General features: G+C 40.8%; 1 protein-coding gene across 1 annotated transcript in view; it reads left to right on the top strand.

Moving 5' to 3' along the window:
* The window catches only part of FGD5 (FYVE, RhoGEF and PH domain containing 5), a 103,010-nt gene that overhangs the window by 42,793 nt on the left and 41,963 nt on the right, over nt 1-18,254 (top strand). The window contains 3 exon segments of the mRNA XM_031555518.1: nt 1,770-1,899; nt 13,035-13,093; nt 13,211-13,241. Of these exon segments, the coding sequence (XP_031411378.1) occupies nt 1,770-1,899; nt 13,035-13,093; nt 13,211-13,241 (220 nt within the window).

The following is an 18,254-nucleotide window of genomic DNA, read 5'->3' as shown; positions in this document are numbered from 1 at the left end:
TTTGCCCAGTTACTTGTCACTCTAGCATTCACTTTGAGGCATTGGATTTGCTCGCATCTAGGACCAAAGAAAATTAAAGAAATAAAGCAGAGCTGCTAAGAAAATTAATAGCATGTCAGAGGAAATGAGGACTAAAGAAATCATATACATTAAATAAGGTGTGCTTGTGTTCCAGATCAGTTTGGTTGGCCAAGTGTTTATAGACTCACAGAATCAGAATATCTGAAATTGGAAGAGACCATCAAGGACTATCAAGTCCAAATAATGATTCCACACAGGACCACCTGAAAATTAAACCATAGGTTTGAGAGCACTGTCCAACCTGAGCTTTGTCAGGCTTGGTTCCCTGACCATTTCCCGGGGGGGCCCATCCCAGTGCCCAACACCAGTGCCTGGTGAAGAATCTTTTTCTTATATCCAACCTGGGCCTCCCCAACAGCCTGCTGTAATACACACAAATGTCAAGTTTTACCTCTCAAGATAATAGACTTGTCCTGTTGGCTGAATGCTGGAACCTACTCCCTAAACTCTGTAAAGGGCAGTGCCTCTGTGGTAAGTGCCTGCATGCTCCCACAGTGATAACAGGGCTAAAATTGCTAATCTAATGCTTGAATATAAAAACAGAGTAAAGTCAGGTGGTAGTAGATGGGTGTTGTTACTGTTATGCTTGTCACTCCTTTTACCAGTGCTGCAAAATCAAGTCTTGTGTTGCAGTACTAAGAACAGTACTAACACTGGTAGCAAAAACTGGTACTAAAATGGTTAGTAAATTGGATAGTGCTAATAGATAACTGCATGAAATCCAGAGATTTTAGCATGATTAATTGATAGGAGACATGGCATAGTAAGATACCAAGACATTCACCTGTCTCATGTAAAAGACAAGGAATAGGGATAACTTCAATAAAATCTGTGAGGACCTGCACAGTACCAAATTTAGAAGGCTGCCTCCAATCCAGGAGGCAAAGGCTTAATCAGATTGTGTGTCTGGAATTTGGAGCTATGCATATCGAGATCAGCAACAGAGGACAATTTTTGAACGCAAAAGGCAGTGACTACCTGGAGAACATAGCTTTAGTCATGCTTTGTGGAGAAGTTGAAATCACTAGCAATTTTAATGCCAAGAAATCTTTTTTTTCTTTTCCTGAAAGAAAAGTTATGCTGGGGAATCCTTGGCCTGTGGTACACCATATTCTACACTTTTATCACATTACTTTCTCTGGGCTTCTGGAGTTGAATTCAGATTCCCTAGAAAGAACTCAAGGATCATGAGATCTGAGTATCTCATGCTATACTGCCATTATAAATACACTTTTCTTATCCTTTTTCTCAGAAAACCAATTGTTACACTGTTACAGTATTTAAATTCCATTTCTAATAGGCACTGAAATGTTAGTGTGATTTTATTCCATCCATTTTGAGGAGCTGGCTAGGGAAGAAGAAACCAGTTATGTATGTGCCAATTAAGTATGAATCCAGTCAAATTTTTGTTCCAAACTAAGCTGAGGCAGTCATCCTCTACGGAAGCTTGTACAAATTCAGTTACCTTCCCACTGCTATGTTTACATCTGTCTATTTGCCTAAATGGTTGTTGATCTAGGAAGCAAAAAGCAAAGCTTGAGAAAACTTGCTTTCCAAGCATGGAAGGTCTGCAGTAATCTCCTGTCCTCTGACTGGTTAGTTCTGGGCAAAGTGTGGATTTGTTGTGTCTGAGCAACAGCAGGTAACGAAATACTATTGGTGAGCTGGTCTGTTCTTTCTCTTTATAGTGCTTACACTGAGCCTTATAAGGTATGCCCGGTCTCTGTGATACCTGTGGAGGTCATCACATCAGATGAGGAACAGAAGAGTTCAGAAGATGAGAAGAGCAGCCAAGATGATCCCAGCCTCATCAACAAGGTAAAAGAGCTGCACTACAGCAGTTTACTCCTAAAGCATGTAGCTGAGACAAGAAACTGCAGTACTAAGATAGACAGTGGAGGCAACATCAACAGTAAGAAGGGCCTGTTGCGAATGTTGGGACAAATTTCTCACTCAGCTGAAGGATCTGACTGCAGTTACATGGAATAAAACAATGACAAACACATTATTGAGACAAGTTATACATTAGCTGGGAGACAGAGCAAATGATTTAACAGACAACAGGTCTCTGCTATCTCAAAATTCTCTCATCATTGAAAAATATACTCATGATTAGGTTTATTTGACAGACTGCTCTTGAACAAGTTATGGAGGAGATTGAGGAAATGTGACCACAGTTTAAGGCCATACGAAGATGTTTTAATCTCCAGTAAGCTGACTAACAGTTCAGTTATTAAATAAATAGCATCAGGTCATTTTAGGCACAAATTTATCTTTCGTTTTCACAAACATTTTATTCAGTTCTTAAAACCTAATATAACCCTATCAACAACCTAATGTCTCTCTTAAGTACAGACACTTGCTGTACAGTCCATTTGGTACTTATGTAAGGTATGCTTTTCTAGAGCCTGACAATTCAGTTCCAGGAACTGAGGTTGCACAGAAATGTGATAAACCTTTATTTCCTACACTTCTCTCTGTCACTCATTTTGGCCTGCTCTGTCAGTGTCAGCATAGCTATAGAGCTTCCAGATTATAGACAGTTTGTGTCTGATCATGGGCACGTGTAAGAGCCTGCAGAGATGGCACCTCCAAAACCAAGTCTGTGTCAGAGTAAGGGTCAGCTCTGCCAAGGACACGTGAAGCGATATGTATTGATTCTAGGGAGACGCTTTGTCTGAGGTCAGGTTTAAAGAGAAGGGGACAGAATTCTGCCATTACCAGGGCACCAGCTTTTGAGACTAACAGAGAAACTGCAAGCAGAATGGAAGTGAAGTGCAAATGAGATTGTTGTTGTTTTAATCTCTGAAATAATCTCCTCTGTTTTCCCTGCACGCTGTATCACTTTTAGATATACCATGCAGTATGCTGAGCTGCCACTGGTGCCAGTGGAACAAGCTATGGTTTGAACAATTTGCTAACTTGAAACAAATAAAATGATCATAAGCAACCTAATCTCTGAGAACGTATGGGAGTTTCAACCTCCATCTCTCTGAGATGCATGAAATTTTTTGGCTGTTTTCACACTGTTTTGGAAAGGGAAAAGCTTTTAAAGATGTAACATTTCCTGTAAAATGAAAAATATTTTCTTTTCTAGTTTTGTTAACTAGCTGGCAAGCTATTTGCATCTATAGAGCATACACTAGTGTGTTACCAAAGCTGATGAGGTTTCTCAGCATCCCTTGTTGTGATGTCAGTTCAGAATTGAAAGAAAATAGGAACCTGTGTCCAGATGAGAAGCGCATACAGTCACCAAGCATTTGGAAGAAAATTCCAAGCTGCTGAAGAGATTTTTTTGGGTCATTTTTGTATTTTGTTACTGAAGACACTAGGAAATAGTGTTTTTCTAATTCTTTCCCTTACTGTATCTCACACCTTTTTATTGTTCTGTTGTGATGTGGTAGCCACACAATTTAGCCATCAGAGCAGAAGGCAGAATTTATAGAACAAGCATGTACTTCAGAGTCTATCTGGAAGCATTCTTCTGGCTCTTAAGGCAAATATAAACCAAATCTCTTCACATGGCTGATAGAGAACATCAACGTAAGTCTCGTTGTTTAATCAGTGTTGTTTACCAAGCTAATTGTGAGCAAGGATCACAGCACACAGAAGAGCTGTCTTCCACAAGCTCCTAAGGAACTGTCTTAAAACAGATGTATTTCAAAGCTGGCTAATGAATTATATCACATGTATATTTGGTCTGCCAAAGAAGCAGGCCAGAAAAGTAGACACAACCTGAACTTCCTAGTATAATTCTGGCCATAGGAGGATTAGTCATTCTGCAGTCTACTGGGCTGCAGTTACAGAGTCTTACAAGGTTGGAGCAGCAGCAATTTCATCCTTGGCTAAGCCTTTTGCTTAGTATGCCAATTTGGGAGCCTGTGCTTGTATGCAGGATGAGGAAAAGTGAAGTGGCATGGAGGAAACTTTGAGTTTCTTTGTTCTTGTAGCCTCACGTGGGCCAAACATACTGCAGGCATCATGTTGGACTGACTAAAGGAGTTTTGGGAACCATGCTGTCAAATCCTGTGTGTCCCAGCTGCCCTCAAGGCCCAGACTCTTAAAAGGAGACAGCTGATCCGAGGAGTCAGAAGGAACCTAAGATCAGAACTCTTTTCACCATCTGACATCCTTGGAGCTGCTACTGCAGACTGAAGCCATAAACAGTGGCTAGATAAGAATCAATTAGATAGGGAAAACAGTTAGTGCAGAAACTCGAAATAAAGGATACAAATATATTTAACTGTTCTCTTTCTCCTGTGTAGTCACAGAATAATAGTGATACAAGAACCTTTCAAGGTCCCAGATAGCCCTGTTTCAGATTCTGTCAGAAAAAAAACAAAAACAAAAAACCCAAACAACCCAACAACCAAACCAAGGGCTTCTAGCTCACTGTAATTGAGAGCAAATGGGATAAATTCCATCTGTCCACTGGTCTTGTCTCAGAAAGTGCTGGTATCCCTACAGAGGACAGACAAAGGATGGTATTTCCAACTCTGCTGCTCCTGCCTCGTTTTGTTGTATTCTCATGCAAATCTTCAGGGTGTCAAGGCAACATGAGCTGCCCTGTCAAAGCGTGTCTCTCTAGTAACAACGTGTAAAGAAGTTGTCCAGCTCCCCAGTGAAGTACTGTATCTCCTCGAGCTAAGTCCTCAGGAAACACAGACAGGCTATACAACATGAAAGAGCTCAGAAGCACTGTTACTCAGGACAATTGGCAAAGACCAGTTGGTCTGGATGCCAAAAACAGTACAGTGGATTTGGAAATCAGCTAATCTTGTTAAAACAACTGTTTTGGGATGGTCTACTAGGAGCTGAATTTGAATTCATAAAAAACACATTTGCACACATTAAAAATAACCCTCTGGGGTTTGCTGGCTTGATTTTTTGTTCTGCCCTCCTCAAGGAATCTTAGTTCAAATAAAGACATGAAATAACCTAGGTGGTTCAGATTAGCATAATTTTCTTTTGTATCAAGCTGTATTCTACTTTCAGCCTTTCTCTGTCAAAAGCAGTAGAATTCCTCTATGAAAATGCAAGCAGGATGTTTCATTTTTTCTCACTTTCTTTTTCCTAGTCTCCTTGCTGGAGAATCGAAAGGTTTCCAGTTTGCAGCCCATTTTTCTACTACGGTTCATTTTTATAATAAAAATAAAATAAAAATATTTTCATAAGGCAGCTTTATACACACTTTTCCAGGAATTGTGCTAACAGCTGGGTTTCTCTGAATCCCTGCTCACCTGAGGACTAGATTCACATGAATGTGGAGAAATGTGGGGTGACTGTTGGAAGCCCTGTTCTGTAAACAATTTTAATTGTAGTCAATAGCATATGTTGGGGTATTTTTGACATTATCAACTTTATTTTAAAATGCAAACAAAGAGCAAAGAGAGTACCTTTGACCTTGAGAAGCTGAGCATTTGTCATCAGAAATTATCTGGTGAATTTGATTCTTCTGTGAAAGACTAACAGTGAAAAACCACTATTTCTGGTCAAATGAGCACTAAATTTCCTTCTTTTGAGTCCACTGGCATGCATAAGCAACCCAGAGAACTCCCAGGCAGAGAATGCTCTAAGTTTTCTTAACCTTTATGGTTCCACATAGTTAAATTATAAAAAGTGATGCCGTTCTGATGTTACTGATGTTACTAATGGAGACTCACACCTTTTTATCCTCCTGCTATGCTGTTTTAAAAGAGTTTCCAGGCCATTCTTCATTCATTTGACTTTTATATATGCTCATTTAATTAAATCTCTTCCAATTTATCAGAAAGACACACAGCTGTTCTATACTAAGCTCTCAAGGTTATATGATGGCATTTAAGCTGCCCACAAAGTAAAAAATGAATTATTCTTGTTAGAAACAAACTGCTTGAATTAAATGAAATACGGGCTTTCTCGGTGTCTCTCACATCTCAACTGTCACTCAGTAGACAAATGCTGAAAAACCAGGTTGTAGGGCCACAGATTTTTCCTGTTACCATTGACCTAGATTCACGCCTGAACTCCATGACTGTTTTTTACTGCTAATCCCTGAGCATAATTGATTTGACTAGACATAAGTTGCAACTGAACTCCCTTGGTAGAACTATTTTTTGTTGTTGTTTTGTTTTTTTAGCAGCCTCAGAATTTCCACTTTTAAAAAGAGGATAAAAAATACAGACAATATAATCTCGATTTTAAGAAACTCAGCTTCATAATTTGAAATGGACTAAAATCCAAAATGTCCAAAAAACATTTGCTGGTAGGTTTCGCCTACTGCTAATTGTGGCCTGAGTTTCTGAAGATGCCTGGATATGTTGGTACATCAGCTAGCCCACCACTGCTTGCTGTCACTGGCCACTACAGAGGACAGGCAGATTCTTAACGGATCCTTGGCAGAATGAGAGCCTCCCACAGGATTGTGGTTATATTATCACATGCCAAAAAAAAAAAAGAAGAAGGAAAAAGATAACAATTAGTATGGTTACAGGCTTTTCAGATAGACCTGAATGAACTTTCTACAGACAACTTAAATGTTTATCGGCACAGGATGCAATCATAACCTGGACTAAAACTTTACGTAAAAGCATACAAGTCACTCATTCAATTCTTAAGGAATTAGACAGTGGTGGAGGCATTCCTGGCCTCTGGAGGGATCACAGGTTTTGCCAGAAGGCAGAAGCTCTGGTCTGAGTGTCACTTAGAGCTTGCTGCTGCCTGATTTTATAGACAGTACTTGCTGTGCTGTTAGGCTTCCCTATTCCTGGATGGGTGTCACCATCTCCTGGCAACCCACGCCCCAGGTACTGAAAATGATAATGGGCTTAACCATGCTGTCAATGGGTGCTCCCTATACCCTGGCACCAGAGAACGAGAGGGAGAAGGGGGCAGGGATATACATTAACAGTCTATTTACATATTATGGATATTTGCTTTATTGCTGATAATGCTAACCCTACTGCCAAATGTAAAGAGCCAGCAATACTGGTCACATTTGTGCCTCCTCTCATGTTACTGTCTTCAAGCAAGTGTCTTCAGGTAGCTCCTTTCTTCTAGCTACATTTTAAGGCTAAATATTCTCCCTGGTTGTTTCCCTTTGTTTGTCACTAAGCTCCAGCCCCCAATTGTTATGATACAGAAGAGGCCCAGAGATAACGCTTTCCCCACACATATGGCCAAAGACGAGGGCCTGGAAAGGAAGAGTGATTTTTATGTGGGATTCTTTGAAGAGTGAAAAAAAAATAAGTCTAATGCAGAGTACATATCAAAGTTGCAAGCATGACAGAAAGCTAGATGCTATTCTTTACATTCATGGTGGGACCACCCAGCATTTCAAGGGATTCACTGGGATAGTTTTATGAATGTACCTCCCTTTCTACCACCACATTAACTTATATCAGGCAAACCAAGGCCTGGGGAAGGACAAACATCTGCAGGACATACCTCCATAGGGAGTTGTGCAGCATGCTCTTCATGGTGGTGTGAAGGTTTTCTGAGAAAACTCATGGAGATGAAGCACAGGCTTTGGGTTATGTGGAAATGGGAGAGAGACAGAAAAAGAGCTGCAATTTAAGAATTAAATTCTCAAAAGTCTTGCAGAAGAGCCATGTAGATGGTTCTGTAACAACACTAGAACATGTTGCCTTGGACTGAACTTCAAGAGCCTTTTCCATCACACTGTTTGACCCAGACTGTACATCATATGGGTGCTAAGAAGTGTAGATCAAACAAAGCAAGGATTAAAAATAGCCCCAAGAGCAAATGGGAAGCATTTAGAGTGAGATCAACAACTTTCACCACAGTGATAAGGGTCGGAGTATTCCTAGACTGGATGCCTTTGGAAGAAGAAAGCACTGACTGGGGAAAATGGGATGCTAGGAATGTTGTAGTAGCATCAGCTATTTTAAGAACTCTAATAGAGTTAGAAATTACATATAGCAAACCCTACATTAAGCCAATAGGCAAAGGAACAATTAAAAATGCTTTCCTAAATCTGTCTATAAACACAGCAGGGAATTTGACCTGAGGAACTGAAGGGATTCTCAGAAGAATTATAAGAAAAGAGCATGATTAATCTATGTATACCTCTATAATCTATACTCGGGAAATAACACAAATCCTAGGGCAAGTAAATAAAGTCATAGATGGAGCATAAAAGACATTTCTTTGATGCAGAATACAGATCTGCCTGCCAGCTAACTTTATGGGAAATTCAAACTCTCTAGTTTCAGCCTAAAACCAGCAACCTGTTATAGGAATTCTGCCCTGCTGGCAAAATGGGGAAGTCTTTAGTGAGGTGGATAACATGTAACCAGGGTAAAAGGGCATAAAAGAAAGTGAATTCAGACCAGATGTGGCTGCATTTTATGTCAATGAAAAGACAAAGCACTTCAGGTCTTTATTGTATCAAAATCTAGCCAGACTGGAGGGGTACATGTCACTGTTATTTGGTGGTGTACTGAGGGACACAAAAGATAACTTCATACAAAAACAGTTTGTAATGCTGTGCTTCTGAGAAGCACTGGAGGTAGAGATGTTGCACTCTTCTCCCAGGTACAAAAACAAAAGGCAGTGTCCAAAAAAAGGAGTTCTGCAACCCAGTATAGAGCATGGAGGGTACCTGCACCACACACAAACAGAGGTAACACTAATTTCAGCCACGAAGATGTCATCACAAGGAGGGGAGCTGCTGTCTCATGGCAGCTGTACGCAAAACTGCCTTTGCTGCTCCTCATCCCTTTTCACTGGGTAGGCTTGGTTTCCAAGCTTCATTAATCATTCAGTTTTGCAAGTCTTTAACCTTCACATACATAACCCAAATATGTGTTGGAAGTGACAGATTCACGTTGCTTTGAGGAAGAACCAAACTTAGACGCCTTTCAAGGGACAGCTCTTGATTTACAGAATTACACAGAATCCCCAGGAGAGCTGCAATCCAGCACTTCAAGAAAGGAGCCTGGGAGAAAAAAGATGTTATTCACTTATTCACAGACCCAGCCTGAAGAAGTCACTTGTTCTTGTAATGCCTCAGTTTACTGTTGGCACCACAGTGACATCAGTGTGAACTGCTACCATAGTTCATAATAATGACAAAAGGGGCATTAAGAAGTCACTCAGCTCAGATGCTGAAGTTCGCACACTGCTGTAAGCCTCTCATAGCGACAGCAGCACTCTTGTGCTGTGCACCGTCCACCTACAGTGCACTTAACCTAAACATAAGGAGTCTGCAGAACAGCACACACACACACACGAAAATGCACAAATGCATGCAGTTTGTTCATATTTACATGGCAAGCCTGCGATGCATGCAGGAAGGGAGCTGCTAATTCGGTGTCTTAGCTAGTTACCCTGCTTTTGAAATGCAAAGGGTTATTTTCTCAGTACTCTGGACTTGAGTGCTTCAGCTCCAGTGAACGGTTCTTTTGTCTTTCTGTGCTGCTTTTAAGCTATACAATCCTATTCCAGGCATGGAGGCAGATTTATTAGGCTGGATCAGGACACCAGTCTGGTTCTTATGGTCCTACAAGCAGCTAGGCCAGCTAAACTGAAAGCAGGTACTGGGTTCAGAGAGGAATGACTGTCACCATCACCATAGTACCATTTCAGCAAAATTTGGCTGGTGAAGGCCCATTTCAGATGCCCTGGCATTGCTCAGAGCAAGTCTGAAGTGTATACATGACGAAGTGGGGAGTCCTCAACCCTACACTCAAAGAATCCCTACCACAAAAGAAGCTGATGTGCCACAAATGCACACTTCACTGCTTGCCCCTTCTCCCAGACACTTCTATCAGGAGGTAAAAAAGGGACATGAAACCCAAAGTTGTTCATTTGAACTGCCTAGGACTTTCTTCACATATGTGCTGTGTTAAGATCTACAAGCTTTTAGGTTTTTATGCTGTTGTTCTAAGCAAAATATTTCTGGTAGTGTGCTTCATTACACATTGGGAAACAGACTGTTGGAGGAGAAACTCTGAGCAAGCTGTGAGATATTTCTAGGCCTTAACATCTGTAAACTTAATATCCATTTGGAACAGGGCTGTAGAGCTTAGTTCATTATCCTCAGGAGATGTAATTGTGCAGCATCATCTTTGCCTTGCAAGTTACATTGATCAGCTGAGCTATAGCAGCTATACAACCTGGCTTTTTATTTGCTACATTCCTGGCACCAGCCTGTTTTTCAGAGCAGAGGAAATGAAAGATTATGTTATGCTCTGCAATTGTATATTGTATATTCCTAGCATTTTGTTGAGTGCTTGGATTTGGGGAGGATGAGATGATGAGGCTATGACACAAGACTCAGTGAGGCAGAAAGCCAGGGTCTCCACGTGGCTGCATGGTCTCCCTCTGCTAAGCAGAGGGACGCAGAAAGGCCTATAGTGCAGCCTCTGAAATGGGAACTGGGAAAGACCAACACCACAGAGTTGAGTGCAGGGAGTAAAGGTTACTGAAAAGCTGTCAGCTTGGTCATGTTATAATAATCACCTGGACTTTGTGTTAGAAACTTTATGGTTGAGGGATGTGCACCACCTCTATTCCCTATTCACAGAAGTCTGTCTCCAGGCACTGTTGTCAATCTCAGCGTTCATTTCCTAGTTAAACAAACAGCAATTAATTAACACAAGACAGGCAACGCCTCGAGACACTGTCTCCAACTTGTCTTAGACAAGCCACGTGACACTGGGGTCCCTGTGTTTTGTCTCTTAGCTAAGACGTATAAATCACAAGAGGAATTACAAAGCATGGCAATACATATATGCAAAAGTAGAATGGGCCTGGACCACTGGAGAAACGTACACAGAAATAAGCTAAAGATGCAAAAATAAGGTTTAGAATGGTTGAGATCAGCAGGGGACCTCTGGGTCCATCTGACCCAACCCCTGTTCAATCAGGGACACTCAGAACATGTCACACAGTTTCATATACAGGCAGCTTCTGAAAATATCCAAGGAAGGAGACTCCATTTCCTCTCTGGTCAGCTTGTGCCAGTGCTATGTCATTTGCACAGTGCAGATCTGTTTCCTGCTGTTTAGACAGAACTTCTTGTTTTCCAGTTTATGCCCACTGCCTCTTGTCCTGGCAAAGGGCACTGCTGAAAAGAGTCTGGCTACGGTCATTGTGTTTATTTTCTGTACATGAAGCCTCATTCACCTAACCCATCATCAACAGAGTTCTAGGACTTTTTCCCTCATATTCACTTTGATAACAACATAATCATCCTTGAGGTCCATCACCTCCAGAATGAAAACCCATGGAGGAGGAAGCCAGGGGTCCTTAGTCTCCTCACAAAGAAGAAGCATGTCCTTTGCTTACATGTGTAGTCAGACATTATTTGCAGCATACTTTGGCACTTTTTTCTTCTGAAATGGGCAGAGATGAATTTGCTTGTTGTCTGAGCATCAGATTTGAATTCCTCGCTTTTGTAATCAATACCTAAGGTTATTAAAAGAAAAAGAATCTTAAAAATATAATTTCTCTTCCATCACATATTCCTCTGTTAATTTATGGGTATTGGGTGGTGAAATCATATTGATTATGTTTTGGTTGACCTTGCAAGCGGGTTTTTTATGTTCGAAGTATCCACATGGCTGTACTTAAGCTTCCAGCATTTCAAGGAATGTTTCGTTTTTTCCTCATGATGCTTTCAGTTCACTGCAGGCAGAATGAACCAGAAACCTTGGGTGGAAAGAGAACAGAACGGGGCATCTAACAGCTCAGACACTACATTTCATGTGTCCAAAGGGACACCTGCATCCAAAGGGATTGCTAATGGGGAAAAGAGACAGAGAGGAGAAAGCCTATATTTATGTTCCCCTGGCTTAGACATTTTTACTGCTCAAATCTGCTATTACAGTGTAAATCTTAATTGTTTATCTGAATTATCAAACTTGATTTGGGAAGTCAGCATTTATACTACTTCTGAGAAGTCATGATTAAGCTTAATGTTCTCTGACACCGACCAGCCCTGTCATACAGAATCAGTGGAGAAGGTGTAACCACAAATTTCCCGCCTGACTGTTGTGCTAAGGGACTGCATTACATCTCCACAAGTTCCAGTCTCTCCTGGTTATGCTTTCAGAAGCAGGATTTGTAAGCAGTGGGTTTCCAGAATTGCTGACCTGGCACACAATGTCATTAAGTCTTGATACTAAACACATTTCCCTGGGCCCACTGTAGATCACTGAAGGCTAGTTTGCTAATTCAAAACTACTGTTTTAGTTTCCTATTTCAACACTGCTAAATAAGTCAAACTTTCTGTAGTAGATTCACTGTCAGTGAATACTTCCATGCTTTGTTCATAATGGTGAGTCATGACATAGGACTCAAATACCCTAATTAGCAATTTTCACCTTACAGCTGTACATTTTTCTTCTAAGGTTTTTAGATCTGAGATGTTTGCCAGTTAAAGTGGATGCCACTGAGATTTGAGACAGTATTCTCTGTGGGAATAATAAACTGTTTGTTTTCTGAAGATGTTTATGGCCATTTTCTTTAGCACAAAGTAAAGCTGTTTGCCTTCTTTGCTTCCGCAGGTTTTACAGCAGTCAGAACACTTTGGAATATGACCATTTTGATAAAGAATCCTCATTTCCATTTAATTGAGAGTACTAAACCCATGTTACAAGCCTCAACAGCCATGAAGCGGTAGCTTAATCGAAGTTAAGCACTTTCCGCTTCTCTGACAAATTCTGGACCTGTAAAAATCAACAGATATTTCCTGGATTTTTTTCCATAAGAAGACAGTTTTTAAAACTCAGCATCTCCCTTACCATTTGTTACATTGTAGTATGCTATTATTGTATGAATAGCAGAAATACTTTGTCATGGAGAAGACTTCAGGAAGAACAGCAAAGAATAAAAACATGGTCCATATCTTTACTGAAGGAATATGTCAGTTCAAATTGCTCTCTTATTCTGTTTCCCATCTTGGCATAATGCATCTCTTAATTGTCCCTGGGTTTTGCTGTTTACAGAAAGAAGGCCAACCCAGAGCTTCCCTCATCGCCCAGGAACTGATGTCTTCAGAAAAAGCGTGAGTTTACTTTTACAGCCTGTCTGTTGCTCTCTTAAAACTGAAGCTATGCAGTCCACCCTTATTTATTCAGCATTGGTTTGATGGCAATTAATAAAAGTTTGTGTCTTTTTCCAGGTACGTGGAGATGCTCCAGCTGTTACGTATGGTAAGTAAATCATTTTAATCATTGAAACCTAATTGTCATCTAAGAATCACAGAATCTTATCTTAGCTGTAATTTAGGAGACATAAAAGCATTGAAGGGGCTGAGATGAATTTGAGGAAGAATGGCTTACACCTGAATAATGCTTTTTGAAGCATTGTAAAGGAGTATGCCACTAATCTCCTCTTGCTACAGGTTCCTCTTGCTAGCATTTCTCATACACAGGGAAAAGGGCTGGCCAGCAGCACTTAAGGGGCTCTGAGACTGGTGTAATGTGCACAGTAGGTCCAGATCAAAGAAGGGGATGGTGAGGGTACACCCTGTTTCTTCAGAAAAAGTTAGACAGGAGCAGAGCTTTGAGACATGGGGGTTGGTTTCAATGGATTCACTCAGATTCCTATTAAGCTTCTTTTTTCTGATAGTGCAATTCCAATAATATTCAGTGTGGCCTAGCTTGAGATAGGGCAGCTGTACAATCTGGGGCTCACACTCTAACACAGGTAGTCACAATGAACAAAACTAGAGCTCTAGGCTCAGAAGTTAATGAGGCAGCACACACATGTCTATCAGGAATCACTTGCAATGCCTGTATTATATAAACTTGCTAGTGGCTTTGTTGCAGAAAATCTTCTTTCCCTGTAGCAGATCTGCCACTGCCTAGGTAGCAGTGAACACCTTGGATCTAAGTTATGAGGCAGTAGGGAATGACAGCCATCGAAGTGAGCATGCTTACCACTTGGAAAGAAATTCCCTGAGAAGGCAAAAAAATAACCCCAAGTTATCCTTGTGACTCTCAAGGGGAAAAAAGTAATGAGATCAGCACTGCACTGTTGCTTGCTCATTGGACCTCACAGGTAAGCGGCAAAAGCTGAAGGGCCTTCTCAGACGTTAGCAGCAGAGATATGAAGGAGAGCAACCTTAAATGTGATTAACATCTTACAGACAGCTGCATTTCAGCAAATGTGAAACTGCCCAGCTGGAAACCATACTTTTAGCTGCTAAGCTGGAGCCCACCATTGTTTTAAAAAACCGGTGGTAAATTGCCTGTCCATTTGTCTTATCTATCCCCATTTTCTCTGACTGCTACATAGCCACATTATTTGATATAGTGAAACATGCTTGCATACAGTTTCTGTGTTTCTGCAGCATTCTGGTTTAGAGATAGCAGTACTTCAACACGATCTACAAAGATGTTTTCAGGCAGCTAAACAAACAAAACACACTATAGAGAGTATGGTGAAAATGCTAAGTCATGGCCTGAAACAGTGATTAAGTACCTGGTAGGAAGGCAGGGCCAGCCCTGGGAGCTCAGGTGCATGCAATGTACCCGAGTGACTGAAAGGGATGGAGCCAGGATCCATCCCCTCCCAAACCTCATTTAAGGGTTGGCAGTGGAGGTAAAGGTACTTTGCTGGAGATTCATGTGTATCTGAGGTCTTCCAAGGTAAGCAGTCTTTTTTTTTTTTTTTTTTTTTTCTTTCCCCTTTGTTTTTGTGTCTACAGTTGTTGCATTTGGGCTTCTTCTTGTTTGCTGTAGCCAAAGACTTTGCTACTGTGCTGTTATTGCTGTGCTTTTCATTACACTGTGGCATTACAGGGACTTGATTCAATGACAGGAGTGCCTTTATTTTCTGGAAGAGCTAGATCAAGTTTAGACTGTTGTTTGCAGTGTTGGAGATGATGGCGAAGGCACCTTCAGCTCCACTGTGCATTTCTTGGAAGGAATCAAAAGCAAGCCCAGTGTTTCATTACTTGCTCTGCTTGGTACATTATAGAAAGCATATAAACTCAGGACTGAACCAGAGTACATGTATAGTGTGCTATACTGCAAAAAAGCATCTAGGAGAGGCCTCTCCTTTGCAATCTGTTCTACCTCTGGAAGGTAAGACTGGGTCTCTGACACATCTTGAATATCTTTCTATATAGAAATGTGCTTTATTGCAATTAGCCACGCTGTTAATGGCTGCACACCATTATGGTTCCTATAGTGCATGTTACTGTTAGGATGGCTTTCTTGCCTATGCTGTAACTGGTCCAGGAAAGGGATGCTTCAAGGCTTTCCCAGTCCCTTCAGGCTTTTGTCCTCTTCTGCTCCCTCTGGGGAATATAGTGAATTTGGCTCTGAAGCACGTGTTTAAGCAAAGTAGTTTAGGCATTTTAACAGCAAACCTATTCTTTGCCTGTAGAAATTACTTGGTAATAATAAGAAACATGACTTTTGTTCTTCCGTGCTTGTGGCTTCAATGTGGGGTAGGGGTTCTAGTTTATAGGTACAAGTTCCTGCTGTTCCCCACCCTAGGGTCTGTCCCTTTTTCACTTAGGTGTGTTAGTGGCAGCTGAGCTCCAGGCGTTACCCAGCCCTCCTCATCTGGTGCTCAACCATTGGTTCAGGCTGTGACCTGGCAATTCGTGTGCAGTCTTCAGGGAAATTGTCACTATTTTATTGATGCTCAATCATTAAGTTAGGATACTGGTAACTGTTAAGTTATTCTTCTATTTGAGTTGATAATCATTTTTATTTGGAAGCACTTGTTTGGATTCTAAATATGTTATAGTCCTCTATATACTGTCCAGATTATTCTACTGAAACCTGTCTTGCTGGAATTTTGTTGCTCTGCCTGCCCATCCCACTGGAATGCAAAGATTTTCTCAGTGTTCTGCATCTGCTCATTATTGCCTTAGTTCTAAAAGTGTTTTAAGCCCCCTTTTGGTTCTCTAACAAGATAAGTCTGAAATAAACCTTTGAATGAAAGCAGTAATTTGTGTAATTAAGCCACTCGGAGTTGAGAGGTGTCAGTTTCCCTGTCTCATTTTCCATTTTCTCAAGTTAGAAAATTCAGTCTCGTTCAAAATGAGCTTTTGAGTATAAAATTTTGATTAATGCTTTTTTTTTTTCTTCCCTTCAGTGGAAAAGTATCCTTCCTCCTCCGTCACCAAATACATGTATTCAATTAGATATTTTCCAGGAGACTCAGCAAGAAAAATTCTCATAAGATTTGATTATCTCTGAGGTGGCTTTCTTAATTGTGAGGATATATGAATGGCACCTTGGTTAGAGACTGAGGGAGAAGAATGTTTTTACTCTTGACTGCTAGTTCAGACACTCCATAGTTCAGAAGAGGATAAAAATCTTTATGGGAATGGGATCAGGGATTTCATTTGTATTTTTTCATCAGGTGCCTTCTTTTCTCTGCTGCTGTTTGCATGACATTTAAATGCTGTAATGGCATTCAGAAATAACCTGCAGGTTTCTTTGTTGCAATCACATTCCATCACCAGCGCTTTCTAGATGAAAACGTTACCTTTCCTGCACCAGCTGCTGTTGGATCTTTATATTCACCTAGTGCCTAGTGTCATATTCAGAACACCTAGAGAAACCCTACTAATTTCACAATGTTCAAGTCCCTCAGACTGCAGATTATTGCCTGGCTGAAGCTTCCCAATACTTCATAGTATTAAAGGTTACGATGAACTAATTACTCCTTTCTACACATTTGAATGGCATTAGAAATAATCACATCAGTAGAAAATGTCACTTTGTTGCACACTCAGTGCTGGCTCAGGTCCCACTGGTGGATGTCACAAGTAATCACAAGTGGTCACAGAGTCAACAAACTGCCCTCAAGGTGCAACATCCTGCTCATGGCAAGCTAGGACCAGAGGTTTCCTCGTCAGTGTATCTCAGCTCAGACGCTTATCTCTGTTTCACCTTGCTCTCATTGCCACCTTTTTCAAGAAAAGAGCTTCAAGTGCTCATTGTCAAGTCTCAAATCCTGTCTTCTTAAATAAACCCATATGTTGGTAATAAAGACAAGGAACTAAATTGCCCTGTAGCTGCTTTCAGGAAGGAAAAAGCTTCTCAAGCGTGCTGCAGAAGCAGTTTCCCATCTCATTTCCAGGCTTGACTGGAAAAGATACTCATTCAGAATAACAGAACCTTTTTGGCCTTTCAGTGGAGACTTCAGTAAATTGGTTTACTGCCGAAATGATGGTATTTCCATACACCCACTCTGTTATTGAACTGAAAGAGTGGAAGCACTGTGTTATCTCACAGATTTGGTATAAGTTGATGTGGTAGTAGTGATAATAACCTAAGCAGTTAGCTGTTACTTGCCCTGCTTAAAGGCAGTGTTAGCTGAAGCCGAGAGCTAAGAATTCCATCTGGAATGGACAGATGGGACTGGTGGGTCCTGGCAGTCCGAACAAGTCCCTAATCTCTTGTTACCAAGTTAATTAGCTTTGCCTTTGTCTGCTGTATCTTGTTTTTGTTTGTTTTTTGTTTTTTTTTAGTTGTCCAAATAATGTAGATTGCACTTCCCAACTCTTTCTCAGTGCTTGGTTCTAAACAAAACTCTTGCAGATTGCTTTCTAATATTTCACCCATCATCTCAGAGGAATCTGGGTTATTTGCTTTCCTTCAGCCAGTTCATTTCCAATTTATTAAAAGTATACAGGTCAAAGTTAGTGTGACCATGATTTAATCAAACCAAAGTGGACTATTTAATGTAAAACATGGATCCTCAGTGAATCATAGTCTGTGAGCTGCTTATGGCTAAACATTGCCAGGTTTCACTCCTCCATCCGTCATCTATGTACTTTTAAACTTCTTAATTGACAGAAGTCAGACTCATGAGAAATATTGTGGTAAGTCCCGGTGCAGCCTAGGAAAGATCATAAGCTTGTCTCTAAATGTTCAGAGAACAGATTTTGAATTTTGGGTAATAAGCTTTATGATAACTAGATCCTGATGAGGGGAATATACTCAACCTGTCTCACCCTATTTCAGGGCCAGATAAGAAGCAGCTTGGCACCCTTCAATGCACTGTGCAAGCTTAGAGGTTTCTTTTTATCAAGCCCCCAGTTATTTTCACAGTGCATTTGGCCACACCGTATGTAATGCAGTGGAGTAGGAGGCCAGGAGATGATCTCTGAGTAGAAAAATCCAAATGCCTTTTCCTAGAAACTCAACCAGGAGATTTACACTTTCAGTAGTTTTTTTTTTTTTTAAAGCAAATAG

Source organism: Meleagris gallopavo, chromosome 14 (genome assembly GCF_000146605.3).
Source record: "Meleagris gallopavo isolate NT-WF06-2002-E0010 breed Aviagen turkey brand Nicholas breeding stock chromosome 14, Turkey_5.1, whole genome shotgun sequence".
NCBI classification, from domain to species: domain Eukaryota; kingdom Metazoa; phylum Chordata; class Aves; order Galliformes; family Phasianidae; genus Meleagris; species Meleagris gallopavo.
Note: the sequence above shows the minus strand (reverse complement) of the source record. Positions and strands in the feature narration are given on the sequence as shown.